This window comes from Vicia villosa, linkage group LG1 (assembly GCF_029867415.1).
Source record: "Vicia villosa cultivar HV-30 ecotype Madison, WI linkage group LG1, Vvil1.0, whole genome shotgun sequence".
Classification (NCBI taxonomy): Eukaryota; Viridiplantae; Streptophyta; class Magnoliopsida; order Fabales; family Fabaceae; genus Vicia; species Vicia villosa.
Genome location: NC_081180.1, coordinates 131,776,607 through 131,794,188, shown reverse-complemented (window position 1 = coordinate 131,794,188; position 17,582 = coordinate 131,776,607). Strand labels below are relative to the sequence as shown.

The following is a 17,582-nucleotide window of genomic DNA, read 5'->3' as shown; positions in this document are numbered from 1 at the left end:
TACGTAGCACTCGGGGGATAAAACGATTGTTTTAAATATTATTTTTGTTGCTGAATTTTTATATGGTTTTGGTTTAAATTGTAACTTAAAGTTACCGGGCAATGATGCTACGACTTGAATTGAATATTTATGAAGTTTGTTGATTCCGCTGCGAGTTAATTATTGAATTTAAACAAAGTGATTTTTTTGTAATGATTTGATTATCGTTTTAAATTCTTGTGCTATGTATCTATATGAAGGCAAGTAAGCCGTAAATGTTTTTGAGATGACGAATATGTGATACCTCAAATGAACTTGTTTGGAATTTATACTCTGATTTTCCGTATAATTTATTGGGTAGATTTGGGGTGTTACACAAGTGGTATCAGAGCAGGTCGGTCCGTCCGGCCAAGTTGTCTAATGTTATTTATTCCTCTGTACGCGACAAGTGTGTGAAACACTGTCGATACTTGTTGCTTTCTGGTTGTTGCAGGAATTAGTTTCAGCGAAGTGGGGGAGAAGCTTTGCTTCTCGGATGTGGTTCAGTTGCAAGTTCGCAAAGATGATTGTTGTCTTGGTGTTTCGAAAACTGAATTTCGACGAAAGAAGGTGTCTCTCGAGTTATAAAAAGTTTGGGAGTGAGGAGATATGTTAAGAGTTTTTTTGGAATATGTTTAAGTTGAAGAAAAATGAGTTTTTGAGTGAAATTTCCGTAAGCAAAACGCAGGAAATTGCTGAATGTTTTGTGAAACTTCAAAAATTCATAACTGGAGTTCTGGGTATCCGATTCGAGTCCCGTTTGAAGCGTTGGAAAGCTAATGAGAAGAAATTTATTTAAAAAATGGTTCCATCAGCTTTAATAGAATTATTTGTAACAAGATGATGTTGGAAAGAGATGAAGTTTGCGGTTACGCTTGTCCTTGGGACCAGACTTGTGCGTTGGTGTTGCGCTGGACGTTAGTGTCAGAGTTGAGTGAATTGAAGGAGTAATTAAAGGGTTTGTTTAGAAGAAATTTTAAGAATTAAGTGTCTCATTTGAGAAGTTTTGGAGATACCGTAAAGAGTGTCGCTGCATGGCGTCGATGTTCGCACTTTCGAATAGCGTTGGAATAGTTTACAAGTTAGTAACGGTTATGTTGAAGAAGTACCGGAATGGTCGACATATGTGTAATCGATTTGAGATGTGTTAATGGTTTGTTATGTTGGATGGTTGGACGTGGAGGTGAAGTTGATGATGGTTGTATCGGATAAATTTCCGAGGACGAAAATATTCTAAGTGGGGGAGAGTTGTAACACCCGGTATTTAGTTAATTATTTAATTATATACATTCAAATTATTTCGAATTTAATTATTGAATTTGTGGAGTGTTGAGAATTGTTGACATGGGTTTTTATGATTAATTAGTCGATTAATTAATTGATTAAGTTGTAGAAATAGTATTGAAGAAATACTAAATTTACTATATGGACTTAATTAAGTGATGGTGGTAGTAAAAGGTGGGGTGTGAAGGTTAGGCCCAATAGGTTTAATGAAATTAGGTTAAGATAAGGATTAGGCTAATTAGAAGAGAAAAAGTCTTGGGGAATTTGTTATGGGAAGTTGTAGAGAAGAGAGAAAATAGGAGAGAAATTCATTCCCGTTTTTCTTGCAGCAGTCTCACTAAATCGAAGATCCCCGATTCGTTAACTGTTGGATCGTCACCAAATTTTGTGGGTAGGTTCGCAACACCTATATCTAACTTTTGACCGTTGGGATCTTCAAAATAAGGTCTGAGTTGTGAGATATCATTATCGCACTGTAGCTGCAAATTAAGGAAAATTTTCAGCTTTTTATTCGGATGAAAAGAGGCAATGTTTGGGAGCTAAGGCTAGATGGCTTCGATCGGTAGAATTGTAGAGCAGACTCCGAATACAAGGTAAGGGGTGGGGTTCTAACTCTATAACCGGACTCATGATGAATGATATGTGGGGGTTAAATTCGTAGGAAATAATTCCAGTTTATTTGTGTGTGATTTATGTTGCAAAACAATAATTCAGTATAAGTGGTACGTTGAATTTAGATAAAATTAATATCGATTTGCCGAGTTAGCCTATTTAAGCGGTATAATTAATTAATTGGAATTAATTGAAAATTGTATAGGTAGTTCGTATATGTTAGTAGGTGACTGTGTTTGACTTGTTTTGTGAATTATGATGAGTACGTTGTGTTGTTATTTCTTTGTGATTTCTAAGCGATGTGTATACTGTCGTGGTTTTATGCGAAGTTGCAGAATGTTTCAGTGACGATGTATACCTCTATTTATTAGTATAGCGACGATATAGGCTTATGCCTTGTGACGATGATTTTGTTTGTTGTGTGTGTTTGTTGCATTCATATACATATGCATTTTTGGCGACGGCCTAGATTGACAAATTAGTGACGAAGGCTTATGCCTTGATGCCTCTGTTTAACTGGCAATTGGCGATGGGGGCTGAAGCCCTGGGTACCACATGCATGTGCAGTTGTAAAGTCTCATTGTATGTGGCATGAGTGTGATTTAATTGTGATGTGACTTGAGTTGTTGTTAAATTGTGATAATGTGGAGTTGTAATTATAAATTGTTATACTAATGACGTGTTGTGACAAGTATTGTCTGGAAGATGAGAAACAGTTGTTATAACTATTAATATGTTGTCGTTATTGATTTTTGTTAATTATAACTGTTCAGGTTAATTGTTATTATAAATGTAGTCTGAAAGCTGTAACGTGATAATTTCGTATGATTAAATTCTAATATATTGTTTATCATGCGTTTGTTTATATTGGTAGATATCTCACCCTTTCTGAATGATGTTTCCCTATCATGGGAAATTGACAGGTACTCAAGATAACGGTGGAAGTTTTGAAGTGATTTTATGAAGTCTTTAGTTGCTGTTAGTCGAGTTGGTGTCTTGCTCTGATACGTAGCACTCGGGGGATAAAACGATTGTTTTAAATATTATTTTTGTTGCTGAATTTTTATATGGTTTTGGTTTAAATTGTAACTTAAAGTTACCGGGCAATGATGCTACGACTTGAATTGAATATTTATGAAGTTTGTTGATTCCGCTGCGAGTTAATTATTGAATTTAAACAAAGTGATTTTTTTGTAATGATTTGATTATCGTTTTAAATTCTTGTGCTATGTATCTATATGAAGGCAAGTAAGCCGTAAATGTTTTTGAGATGACGAATATGTGATACCTCAAATGAACTTGTTTGGAATTTATACTCTGATTTTCCGTATAATTTATTGGGTAGATTTGGGGTGTTACACGTTACCAACAGAGGGAAACATTCAAACATAAGGGGTGAGATATCATTCATTATAAAGAAATGTATGATAATATTCAAAGCAAGAGAAAAGATCATACATTGGTCACCACTTCTCATCACAATACTCAAAACAACGATTTCACATCACATAATCATCTTAAGAAACGGTAACAATGTCATCAATTCAACCATGACAATATATACAATTCATAAGTAAGATCCCAGCACAATCACAACAAACATCTCATCATCAAGTCACCACGTCTCAACAAACATATCTTCATTAAGTCACAATGCCATAATCAAATAAGACTCAATGCAATTCACATGTGACTCGACTTATGCAAATGCATGTGGTACCATTTGGAGTGAAACTCCCACGTCTCAAGATTTGCCATTGGGCACACCGTCGCTATTTTCCATTAAGGCCACCGTCGCTTTTTACCATTAAGGCCACCGTCTCTTTATGCAATGGATGTGACTCAATAAATGCAACATCCATACAAACACGACATTCACAATACATCACAAATACCGACTAAACATCATTACTTTTATAGTAATTCGCCACTTCACAATCACGTCGCTACGTTGCATCCTCATACAACAACCCACCACTTCCCCACACAAATCATAACATCAAACAAATATATTTAAGGAAAACTTCAAAAAGGTTTATAAGGATTCTTAAATCATATTCATTAGAAAGGTCTCAATTATAGCTTCACATAGGTTCGAACGACACTCAAAAACGAGTTACGGATCAAAAGATACGGCCTTTACAAAAATCTGCCAAAAATAGAAATCAGCAGGTCGACGCAAAAGGATCTTCAGGTCGACGCAAATATGTTGTTGTCCCCCTCGGGTATGCGCTCGCCGACCCATGAGTCGACGCAAGGGATGCTTTAGGTCGACTCATAGAATCTATAGGTCGACGCATGCTGAAAAAAAGTGGATTTTCTGCTATTTTAGGCTGCTCAGGTCGACTCATACCTCTGTGTAGGTCGACCTATGCTGCGCAAAACTCAGGAAATCACCATTTTTCTTCCCTAATCCCCTCATACAACACCCATTAACCCACACATCATTTATACATCAATGAAAGCAATTCACTACACATGTAAGGTTCCTAAACTTATTTCTACTCATGGGTTTTCATACAAACATCATCAATCATACTTAAATTCACAATTTCATAGAAATATAGCATGAACCCTAACAATTTCTATTCAATTTCTCACACAATCATGGATAGCAACATACAATCAAAACCCCACCCAAAACATCATCATACATCCCTTTAGCATGAAAGAATCCCACCCTTACCTTAGGTTTTGGATTGAAGCCAACTCTATCTTCAACCTTGAGATTCTCCTCTTCTCTCCTCTTTTCTCTTCTTTCACCAAAAACCCCAAATGAACTTCTAATTTCTATTTCCTCTAAAACCCTTGTTTTTAGTTAAACCCTTACTATCATAAATTACTAATGGGCTCTAACTAACACCCCTCACTTACTAATACCAACTTAGGCCCAATAATCAACAACACTTACTATCTTATATTATTTACTAATAATTCCCAAATAAAACAACATAAAATCAATTAAGCATATAATTAACACATATTTCACAATTAATTCACATAAATAAATAATTAAAGAAAAACGGTCGTTACATTTAGCGCCAATGGTTAAGTCCACGGTTTCGTTCTCAAATCCATAGGCATCAATCATCTTGAACACAAGATAAGCTGCATACTGAGTATTTGGGGACAAGGCAAGAGTGTTGATTATTAGACGAATTTCAAACCATCGCACATAACAAAGCTTAGCAATTTCAGGGAACCTGTCCAAATTTTGAGCAGATAGTAAAGATAAGAGTACAACTGATAAAAAAATATGAAAGTGATTCATACCATCGCAGTCACAATTATACAGGGATGTAGATACATTAACAATGCATGTTCTTCAATTAAAATTTAGTAGCCGTAAACAAAGCATAACTGACTATGACAGACTTTTGATATAGTTTGTTATCTATCAAGAGAATTATCTAACAGTGGATCACCATCACTAATAATTAGGTTCAGATCGTTTCTGAATGAATAGGTCTAAGAATAAGTATTCATTTGGAAGAAAAAACGAAGAGAAAGTGAGAAAAGTTGAATATGGAAAATATTTTCATAAAATTTTATATCCTTTGTGTGAGATATTGGATCAAACTCTATTGGGTCGAAGAGTAGCTTCTGGTTTGACAGGATATATGCATGTCGTCAAAGTATGTTCACATGCTGATGTTAAAGACCTATATACTGTAGTCTAAGTATGTTCTAGTATTTGGGTGACGAAATGCTAGGGTTATTAGTATTTTGAACTGGGCATGTTTGTTATGTCTAATTGTTTAAGTTAGCTTGTACCCTAAGTTAGCTAGTAAATGGGTATTTGTGAAAAAAAAACCATTAATTTTTTATGTTAGGTTTATTATAAATAGCATACTAGTCTCTCATCATTGCATGCTGCAAATCCTAATTTAGGGAGAGAATTATTTTTTATTCGTGTAATACTTGTAATCTTGTTTCAAAGAGAAAGTAAACAATAGCCGTTATAACCAGTCCTTCTTGTTCTTCTTGCTTCCCATTGTGTTCCCTATTATACTTTGTTCTTGGCATCATTTTCACAACACTTTGAAAAGAAAAAAAATTTAATATAACTTACTCATTTTGAGAGAAGCTATGGATTTTGAAACATTTATCTAATGGCATGTTATAGAAGTAGAACAACACATATGCATTATCTATGACTTGGAAGTTTCACCGACAAATGTTGAAAAAATGACAGCAAAGCCTGTTGGTTCTTGGTACAAGAGGTAAGAGAAGATTCAACCTCATTGTTTTTCATCAGTTTCAATGATTAGATAAATAGGATCAATTAACAGTAGTTGACCACTTATATAAGAAATATAATCGTTCAAGCTCATAACTTAGGTGACATGCTCAGATTTTATAAAGCCATTAGTAATAGTTTGATTCATTCTCACATTATCATATAACTTACTCATTCTCAATATATATATATATATATATATATATATATATATATATGAGAGAGAGAGAGAGGGGATCAAATGACACCAAGGTGTCAAATTTACTAATATGATACCTCAGATAACTATATACTGCATATCTGTATAATAAAATTTATCGTTGGATTGAAAGCTAACATCATATAGATCATGTCCATAAAATTTAACATCAATCGAAAATCATTTGATATGTTAAAGAGAATGATCAAAATTAATGTTTTTGTTAAAGTTTTGTAAGTCGTTGATTTGTATGCATCTCGTTGACATTACAAATGATTTATGATTTATGTTAAATTTTATGGACATGATCTATATGATGTTAGCTATCAATCTAATGGTGAATTTTGTTATACGAATATGTGGTAAAGAGTTATCGGGGGTGTCATGTTACTAAATTTGACACCTTGGTGTCAATTGATCATGTCCCATAATATCAATTCATTCAAATTAATAAACTAGATTGATTTTTGTTTTCCTAGACCTCTTTTATTATGACATTACTAATTTATATTGAAATTTAATTCAAGTTATATTTTAAGAAAAAATAATATTTATTGCCTTTAAAGAATAACATTACCCAGTTAAAAAGTATTTTATATATTTTTGAACATAAAACAACATTTAACCAGAAAAGCATTTTAGGCCTAACTTCTATTCCTTCCATAAAGAAATTCCCCTTCACCCCATTACCCTTTATCTCCATAACACTTTTATCGACTTCATCTTCGAGGCTTGAATTGAATAATTCTCCCATCTTAATCTCCAGCCATCCATGCTTCTCACACTAAGACATTGCAATCCTGTTATGTTGTAAGGCCTCAGCCTCCTCCATTATACCACCTACCTATGGGTGGCCCAGGTTCTATGTTTGAATCCAAAGAAACTATTTTAGTGTTGTTATGGCCACCTTTGATGCCAATGGTTAAGTCCACAATTTCGTTCTCAAATCCATATGCACCAATCATCTTAAACACAAGATATGTTGCATACTTAGTATTTGGGGACAAGGCAAGGGTGTTGATTGTTCCACGAATTTCATATCATATTTTTGTCTCTATGCGTTTCACATAGGTTTCACACTCTTGTTACTTTCACCAAAAGAAACAAAAATTTAAATGAAAGATGGAAAATTAGAATTTAAAATACGTAATTCGAATCAAGAAGGATTTCTGATTCCAATCAATCTAGATAGGCCCAAAAGGGGTAATTTGCAAATTGCATGATTCAAATCATGATAAGCACTTGATTCGAATCAAATGAGGTTATGATCAAATCAAATGAGCTTATGATTCGAAGCAAATGAGTTTATGATTAAATAATTTTGTCCAGAGGTAAATTCCAATTTTCACAAGTGCGTGATTTGAATTAGATATAACACATGATTTGAATCAAATACCAAAATATCCAAATTTAAATGTTCTAACTTGTGATTCAAGTTACGCCTGTGGAAATGACAAACTAGCAATTTCATGGGCTCAAAAAATTAAAATACCAATAAGGATCGAGGGAATACAATTCATGAAATGTAGAGGGTTCTTAGTGGTACAAACTAATAGTAGCCGAAGCGATTACAATCATATTGAAATGATAAAAGCTTACAAGCACACAAACAAAATGATATACAAAATACAATTACACACTCAATCAATAATCAAATTGACAAAAACATCAAAACACAAAAATGATACTTAAAGCGCATAAACGATACTAAACGATAACTTTATGCTTTGGGAATTAGAATCGTAGTGACTCGAATATGACTCTAATTGCTAAGTGAAAATAGAAGTTCCAGCAAAAGGCCGCAAGTGGGAATGAAACAAGTGGGGGGAATTTCTGCTTCTTTGAGAGGTTTCAAGTGTGGAAGTGTTTTATTAATGGTGTCTCTTTGATTGCTAGCAACGATACACTATAATAAATAAAGCTTTTATGAAAAAACTTACACCTTAAACAATGAAAAAAACGAGGATATAGGTCATAGGAGCGCCATGTTTTACTATTTTTTTAATAAAAAACTTTAGCCCTCGGAAATTTAATAAAACTGAAGTTGCTAAATTTTATGTTTTTTAATAAAAAACTTTAGCCTCTCGCTTCGACGCCCAGTTGCTACATTTTATGTTTTTTTCAATTGTTTAATAGGTATTTCTCACTTGGCGCCTTTCCAATGAAGTTTTTAATCTTTTTTATTCGTTCCAACTCAGAGGTAAAATAATTTGCATTAACAATTTCATAATACTAATTTCAAAATCTTATTTTAATACTTTATTTGATATACTTTAATCCCTCAGTTTTGTTAAATAACCGACATGGTAAATCTTTTAAATGAATTCCCACTATATGGCGCTAGGAAGTTTTTTTATATTTCATATTTTTAATAATCAGTTTTTATGTAAAATCGACATGATACTCTTTTGCATGAAATACTTCAAAGTACTATCTAGTTTCTGACTTTTCATTTACCTATAAACACTCAAACGTCAGTTCGTCATTTCACAAAAAAACCCTAGGCGATTTTCATGCTGATATTCATTAAAACTCTTCCAAAAGATATTCATCAAATGTCATTTTTGCAAGTAGGTTTATTCTTCACTAAATCGTTATTTTGTATATTCATCAACGTTAGTTTTTCGATGAAATAGTCTCTTGATCATTTTGTTTAGGGTTTCTTTGTTAGTTTGTCTATTGATCATTTTGATAGTCATTGTCGATTCGACTAGCACCTCCCATACAACATCTGTCGCAAACTTTGTTATTACACGTAAAATAAAAACTAGAGGTGCCATGATGTATAGAAAGGTGAACAAAGCTAACGAAACTGGTAGTCAATACCCTATTAGAGTTTATGTCCAAACCGGCAAGGCTTTTGGTGAACATGCTGATGATTTTTTGGGTTACATTGTCTTACAAGATAGAAGTAAAGTGGGTATTTTGATAGATAGTTGGCATGTTGTTGATGAAGAATTGAAAGACGACTTATGCACCGATGTCACAGTATTTATTTTTGTATTCTATCATTTGTTTTACAAGTATATTTTTTGTGCAATACTAATAACATCTATATTGTGTAAACATAGGATGTGTTCATTGTTACAAAAAATGATAAGTACGTGAAAAAGAAAATGCTTGCTTATTGTGGGGACCGTTGGAGGGGGTTTAATACAAAACTCACCCATGATTATATTACAAATGGAGAAAATAAAGAACAACCTTCATACGAGGTATATTCATTTATTGATAAAGCTACTTGGGAGATATTTTTAGCGTCTCGAAACACTCCCAAGTTCTTGAAAAAGAGCCAAAAAGGAAAGGAAAATCAAGCTAGAAATATCTATCCACATAGGTTGTCTCGTGGAGGATATCAAAGACTTGGAAAAAAATTATTAAAGAAAAAAGAAAATAATTGGAGGAAGATATGGGAGGTTCTATAAGTCTTGATTGCACTCCATCTCCACCATCACGAAATGAGAAATGGAAGAGGGCACGCCAAAGAAAAGATGGAAAGTACTCATCAGATGTTATGCGCGAAGTGATTCAAAGGATTGTAAGTAAATACTTTTTTCAACAATATTTATTTTAGTTATATCAATTTGGTAAAGATAAAATTTCATGTATTGTAGGATGGTCTTGTTGAACAAACCAAGGCCGACCTCTTTACTTCACAAGGTCTTCATAAAATCTTGGTAGAAGCGATTAGAATAGATGAGCATACTGGGCGTGTATGTGGCCTTGGTAGATATGTTGGCTTCAAGGTACATTCTCGACGCTCTCAATCATCTAGAGAGAAAATTAGTAAGAGAAAGGTTGAAGAGATTATTTATGTTGAATTGGGCAAAGAAAGGGAGAAGTGGAAGGAGGAGAAGGCGGAGAGGGAAAGGTTACTTGGGTGCATGGCCTCGGAGTTGGACCGCTATGTTAGTACTACCAGACATGTATAACACTGCAATATCGCTATCATGTACGAGACACGTGAGTCGTCCTTTCTGACAGATGTGGGATAATGTTGATCTGAAACTCAAGATAGGTTGAGATTGGTACTCGTGAGACGTAAATCCAAATTCTCATAAGGTGGGTGGGATAAGAATCCACATGTTGCACTCAATGATTGAGGATTATGTGAGTGGGCGATAATGAGGTGGATTATATTCTAATGCTACGCTTATGAGGTGACCATGGGTGGTCAGAACTGCTTAAGAATTTTAGATTCTACATCGTAGACGCTTCTTGTTCCGTTGGAGTTATTGAACCTTTTATGCATAATGTCCGAGATGGGATGTGTTGTAATCACCATATCTTGACCAACGCTTTGTGTGGCCATTCTTTAACATTGGTGAATAGTGTTAAAATAGATGGAGTATATCTTGGGTTAACTTGATGCGAGTTATATCTTTAGGAGTATCAGTAAATCCTTGGAAATGAAGAAATGTCAACCTCGGCAAAGTAGTGGCACATTGCTTTTGGAATGGTGAGGAATTCAAAGGGGAATATCCAAAGTGAAAATTATGACTCCTTGCTTTGTAAACTACACTTTTGCCGTTAGATACGATGCATTGGGGAATAAAGCCGAGGAAGTCAATTTAGTAACTATGAATTTTTCTTTTCTTATTATATTTTATATGTGGTTTTTGTAGAATACTATAGTATACGTCCTCATATCTGTAATTTGACATGTACTTGTTATCTTTAATTTTAATAAAAATAAATATATATATCAATCGATAAATAATATATATTTTAAATTTTCAACAAAATTAAAAAAAACCAAAGATTTTACTATTATTGAATTATGAATGAAACTAACATGTTTAATAGTTTAATTGTGATGTATTTTTTTAAAAGAAATAGACATAAAATTTTAAATGATGATATAAATTAAAATATATAAATATACATTGTATGGATCTTATGGGGTAAAGTGAGTACAAATACTCGTACCCGCCCTCTTAGATGCTTATTTTAATGGGTAATCATTTGTGCTCGCGTCTATGCTCATTTTACTAGTTTTTATCCTACACGTAGCAGGTACTTTTTGCGGGTACCTATTGGGTATGGTTACAACTTCCATCCCTACATATGTTAGAATTCTTGAGGTTTCCTTTTAGAGCAAAAGAAACGATAAATAAATTCGTAAAAAAAATAGAGTGAATAAAAACTCGATAGCACACACACTAGCAGAATTCTATTAACCTCGGTTCTTTCAAATTCCACCATGAGAAAAATTAAAAAATTGAAAAATTATTTTGGTTATAATAGAAAAAATAATAAATTTTGCATTTGTATCGGACAATAATTTTGAAATAAAAAAAAAAAAAAAGCAAATGAGACAATTTTTTTATGAAACAGAAGGAGTAGTTTATTGTTAACTTACCTTGACAATTGTGATCACTTAAATTATAGTCTATCAAGTTATTGGTTCAAATTTAATCAATGTTATTAAGAGACTGAAAATCAAGAGACAAAATGAAACAAGACACAAAAAACTGCATAGTTCAGCGATGTTGCTTAATTATCTTCTTTATGCCTAACTTCTATTCCTTCGAGAAAGAAATTCCCCTTGTATCCATTACCCTTTATTTCCATAACACTCATCTCGATTTCATCTTCGAGGTTTGAATTGAAGAATTCTCCCATCTTAATCTCCAGCCATCCATCGCTTCTCACACTAGGACATTGCAATCCTACTATGTTGTGTGGCCTCGGCCTCCTCTCATTATACCACCTATCTATGAGTGGTCCAGGTTCTATGTTTGGATCCAAACAGACTATTTTAGTGTTGCTATCGGCCCCTTTGACGCCAACAGTTAAGTCCACAGTTTCGTTCTCAAATCCATAGGCATCAATCATCTTGAACACAAGATAAGCTGCATACTGAGTATTTGGGGACAAGGCAAGAGTGTTTATTATTCCACGAATTTCAAACCACCAGACAAAACAAAGCTTAGCAATTTCAGGGAACCTGTCCAAAATTTGAACAGATAGTAAAGATAATAATACAGCTGATAAAAAAGATGAAAGTGATTCATACCATCACATTCATTAAATATCAATTTATTCAAATTAATAAACTAGATTGATTTTTGTTTCCATAGACCTATTTTATTGTAACATATATAATTTATACCGAAACTTATTTTAAGTAATATTTTAAGAAAAAATAATATTTATTGCCTTTTAAGGATAACACTACCCAATTAAAAAGTGTTATATATATTTTTGAACATAAAATAACATTTAACCAAAAAAATAGAAATTAGCATGTTAGTTGATATAATTATATATTTATCCAAAAAAATAGAAATTAATATATTACTTAAAACTTTTAATATAATTAAATATTAATCCAAAAAATATTTACTTATGTATATTATATTGACGTATTATAAAATTAAAAATTAATATAACTTTTTATTAATCAATACTATTAATATAATTTTATAATTAGAAGGAAGAAATATATTACTAATTGTTTTTGGACATAACAACATATAATTATATTAATCATCAAAAAAATATTGACTTCTTTTTAGGAATAATAATAACATGTTAATTATTTTTGTAGATTTTTGAATATGTGTTATATAGGTATTTTATAATAAATATACTAGTAACAAAATTATTTTATAATTTATTTTATTTATATATATATATATATATATATATATATATATATATATATATATATATATATATATATATATATATATATATATATATATATATATATATATATATATATATATATATATATATATATATATATATATATGGGTTAAATAGTGTTCACCCCCTGCCAAATTAGCGAGATAAAACCTGGGATTCAAACCCAGGTCTTAATGCATATGTGGGGGAACCTCCAACCATTGAACCATTCACATTTTATTGTACAATCATTGCGTTTCCTTGTATATGTTATAGTTTATATTCTTAATATATTGTTTTACTTATTTATCATTTAATTTATTGATTATATACTTTATTTTATCAATGATTGTATATATTATATAGTTTTTTATATTATTATATTACTTTATTTATTTGTTTTATTTATCTATTTATTATATAGTTTTATTTATTAATAACTAAATTAAATATATTTATTTAATGGTACGTTTCTATTAATATTTATTTATTATTAGTATTTATTTATTATTAATATTATTATTATAATATTAAAAAAAATTAATAATAATAATAATTATTTACGTTATTAATATATAATAATTATTATTAATATTTACATTATTATTTAAATATTATATATAAATAAATTTATTACAAATGTAATTAATAATGTTTATATATTATTTTATTTATTTACTTTATTTATTTGTTATTAATATTATTAATATATTTATTAATATTTATATATTATTTAATTTATATTTTTATTTACTTATTTATTTATTTATTTATTATTAATGTTTATATATTATTTTATTTATTTATTATTCATATTATTTATTTAAAATACGTAACTAAATACGTAATTATATATATGTTTATTTATTTATTTATTATTAACGTTTATATATATGTTTATTTATTTATTTATTTACTTTATTTATTTATTATTAATATTATTTTATTTATTTATTTATTTATTTATTTATTTATTATTAATATTAGTTATTTATTTATTATTTATTATTGATATCAGTTATTTATAATGTAAATAAATAACTTAAATTACATACATACATATTAATAAATAAATTAAATTAAATAATGTAAATAAAAATTAAATAAATTAAATAAATTAAATAATGTAAATAAAAATTAAATAAGTTAAATAATGTAAATTAAAATAAAATAAATAAATAAATTAAATTAAATAGTGTAAATAATGTATTTTGAAATAAATAAATAAATTTATAACATAAATTAAAATAAATAAATAAAATTAATTAGTGTAAGTAATTTATTTTAAAATAAATAAATAAATTTATAATGTAAATTAAAATAAATAAATAAATAATGTAATAAATAATGTAATAGTAAAAGCAAAATAAATAAACAAACAGTATGTAGTGGTTGCATGTGTATCCTTTATAATTTAAACAAACACACAGTATGTAATATATATTAAGTATTCTTTGTTATTTAAACAAACAAGCATAATGGATGGAGTGGTTACATGTGTGCTCAGTAACTCATAGTGAAGGGGTTTGAATCCTAGTTTTGGCAATTTATTTTTCAAGATTTTCTAAGCCAGCCAAGCCAGCGTGTCACTCATGCCACATCACCAAGAAGATTCTGTCCACATAGACAAATGCCAAGGAATCTTTATATATATATATATATATATATATATATATATATATATAGGGACGACTCAAGTGAGAACACTTGGTTATTATGAGAAATGAGAACAATGAATCACGACCATTAAATTTTGATTTTGTTGATTTTAATGGACTTGATTGGTTTCTCTTTCTATGTTATATATATATATATATATATATATATATATATATATATATATATATATATATATATATATATATATATATATATATTGGGTATTTTTTATAGCAAATCACGAAAAATTGACCAAAGATAAAAGATTAATTAACATAGAATAGCTAATAAATTATATAGTTCACGTTAATTCCAATAATATTAAACCAATATAACCACAATAATACATGTCTAATGAATAGCACCAAGTAACAAAAGAAATACATTTGGTATTAACACAAGAAAAATGAAAAAAAAAAAATACAAAACTTAAGAATTAAGCTAACCTGGAGTTAGGCATAGTAATCCACTTCCAATAGCGCTCTTCATCACCCCAAGAAATTGATAAAGATCTGGCCGCGAGCATGTAACATATTTTCCCACTCTTTCTATCCAATTGAAAGCTCTGCATATCAATTCAGCTTACTTACTACACACTCAACTTCATAAACCCTAACATACATAAATTTGGTGGAGAACAATACCTTTAGACCATTGTCGATGATGATAGGATGATCCGATAGTGCTAAGTAGAGAGCCTTTTTGGAATGAAAGTTGGCAAGTGAAGGAGAATTTGAGATGATAGAGTCCATAAATTGAGAATCGGAAGGGAGAAATTGATTCCAGACAGCGTCGGAATCGGCAGCAGAACGGAAAGTATTGGAAACAAGGGAGAGTCGGCCAACGTCAACCGGAGTAGTACGAGAGAGTATAGTGGATAAGCATTCTTCTGGCAATTCTTCAAACTGCGTCATTATTCAAACTAAGAAAAAGAATATAGGTGGATATAGTTATAGTTCAGCCATAAATTGGTCTTATGTTTTGTTTTTATAGTGAGAAAATATTTGCATTTCTAACAAAACTAAACACACGTTGATTTCATTCGGTATTGTTGTCAAATTTATTCCTTTTTTAAATGTTACTTTTTAAAAAGATGATTTCTTTTTAATATGAATTCAAAGTTCAAAAAGTAGCATTGAATGTAATTTATTTTTAAATTATTCTTAATTATTAAGTAAAAATCAAATCATTAATAAAAAGTTAAAATACTACATTTAAAATGTAACCACATTTATTTATTTTTTAGAAAAAAAATGACACTTAAAAATAAGAGAAAAGGGGTGATGCACTGACAGTGTAAAATATTTTTACACTGTCAACCAATCACCACCCATGTATCCAATTAAACCATTTTTTTATTTTAAAAAATCTTAATGACATGACACATTTATGATTTTCTATTGGATGACAGTGTAAAATTATTTTACACTGCCAGTGCACTAACTTTTAACTCTAAAAATAAATCGAAGAAGTATTATATACTAAAAAAATGCATCAGAATTTCAATAAACTGTCAAATTTAATAAGTATAATCTTAATACTTTTCAATAAACTAATCAAAATTGAATTGGACTTCATACCGGGTACCTAGAAGCTGGTTAAGATCTTAAGATTATACCGGGGCTTAACTCTATTCAAATCGGTTATAGAGAAATATATTTTTTATTTATATATAAAAGTAATAATGCATAAGAGTAATTATATTATTTTAGATAGTATAAAAAATTTATTAATAATTTTGAAATAATTAATAATTTAATATTTTTTAATTTTTTATAACCTTAATTTGTCCATTTTTTTAAACGGGATATTTTGAATGCTTTAAGCTTTCTTTTAAAAAGTATGTTTATTGACTATGTATTTTTCTTTTATTATTATATTTTTATAGAGGATTTTTGTGAAATATTATAGTATACGTCCTCATATCCGTAATTTGACATGTTCTTGTTATCTTTAATTTTAATAAAAATAAATACATCAATTGATAAATATCATATATTTTAAATTTTCAACAAAATTAAAAAAAAAATCAAAGATTTTACTATTATTGAATTATGAATGAAACTAATATGTTTAATGGTTTAATTGTGGTGTATTTTTTTTAAATAATTAGACATCAATTTTATACGATGATATAAATTAAGAATTTTTCTTTACCCACCTCTCGATGGGGGTCACCCCCTGCGAAAAACTCAGTTTACCCCCTGCTTCGGAAATGAACTTTCGAAGTAATTTTTTAAAAAAAATTTCTCAGACTTCGGAAGTTCATCTCCGAAAACACCAAATGGAGGGTGTTTTCGGAGATGAACTTCCGAAAACACCTTTTTTCAGATTTTGGGGGGTTTCGGAAATGAACTTCCAAATTATGCAGAAACTGTGTTTTTTTTTTATGATTTTGGAATTAAAGATAGACGGCAAATAAAATAATCGATATATAAACAGAAAATACTAATATACTAATATGATAAGAAAAGTGATATATACAAACCGATCCGATCCAAATCCAAATAATAATAGTGTACGAAAGATACAATCCGAAAACAAAAAAAAAAATAAACCTGACCACTACTGGGTATGCCTAACCCTCTCACCCTAGGCCCTCCTCTGCCGCCTGTATGCCGCTGCACGGCCCGCATCAGTGACGATCATCTCCATCACGGCGACTTCCTCTGGACCACCCTGATAAACTACACCTCGATCCAACGCATCCCGCCCAAGCATCTCTATCCGCTGGCAGATCGGCATGAGATCAATGGCGTGGTCATCCTCGGCCTGCTGGTTCTCCAGGATCTCCTCGCTTGCTGGCCTAGGAGCGCCGGGAGCGCCGGGTGTCAGCAGAGGATGTGACACCCGATAGAACTATGTGACGTACCCCTCCACACTGTGCCAGTCCTGGGTGACCCGCATGTGACGGTACTCCTCCGGTACCACATGATG

At 30.6% G+C, this 17,582-nt stretch overlaps 1 protein-coding gene across 1 annotated transcript; it reads right to left on the bottom strand.

Moving 5' to 3' along the window:
• Positions 1-11,698: 11,698 nt before the first annotated feature.
• LOC131617050 (putative F-box protein PP2-B12) lies at positions 11,699-15,661 on the bottom strand. Its single transcript, XM_058888437.1, has 3 exons — positions 15,290-15,661; positions 15,092-15,210; positions 11,699-12,303 (listed from the first exon to the last, which is right to left on the bottom strand). The coding sequence occupies exons 1-3, from the start codon at positions 15,557-15,559 to the stop codon at positions 11,850-11,852; spliced, it is 843 nt and encodes a 280-aa protein (XP_058744420.1). The 5' UTR covers positions 15,560-15,661; the 3' UTR covers positions 11,699-11,849.
• Positions 15,662-17,582: the final 1,921 nt, after the last annotated feature.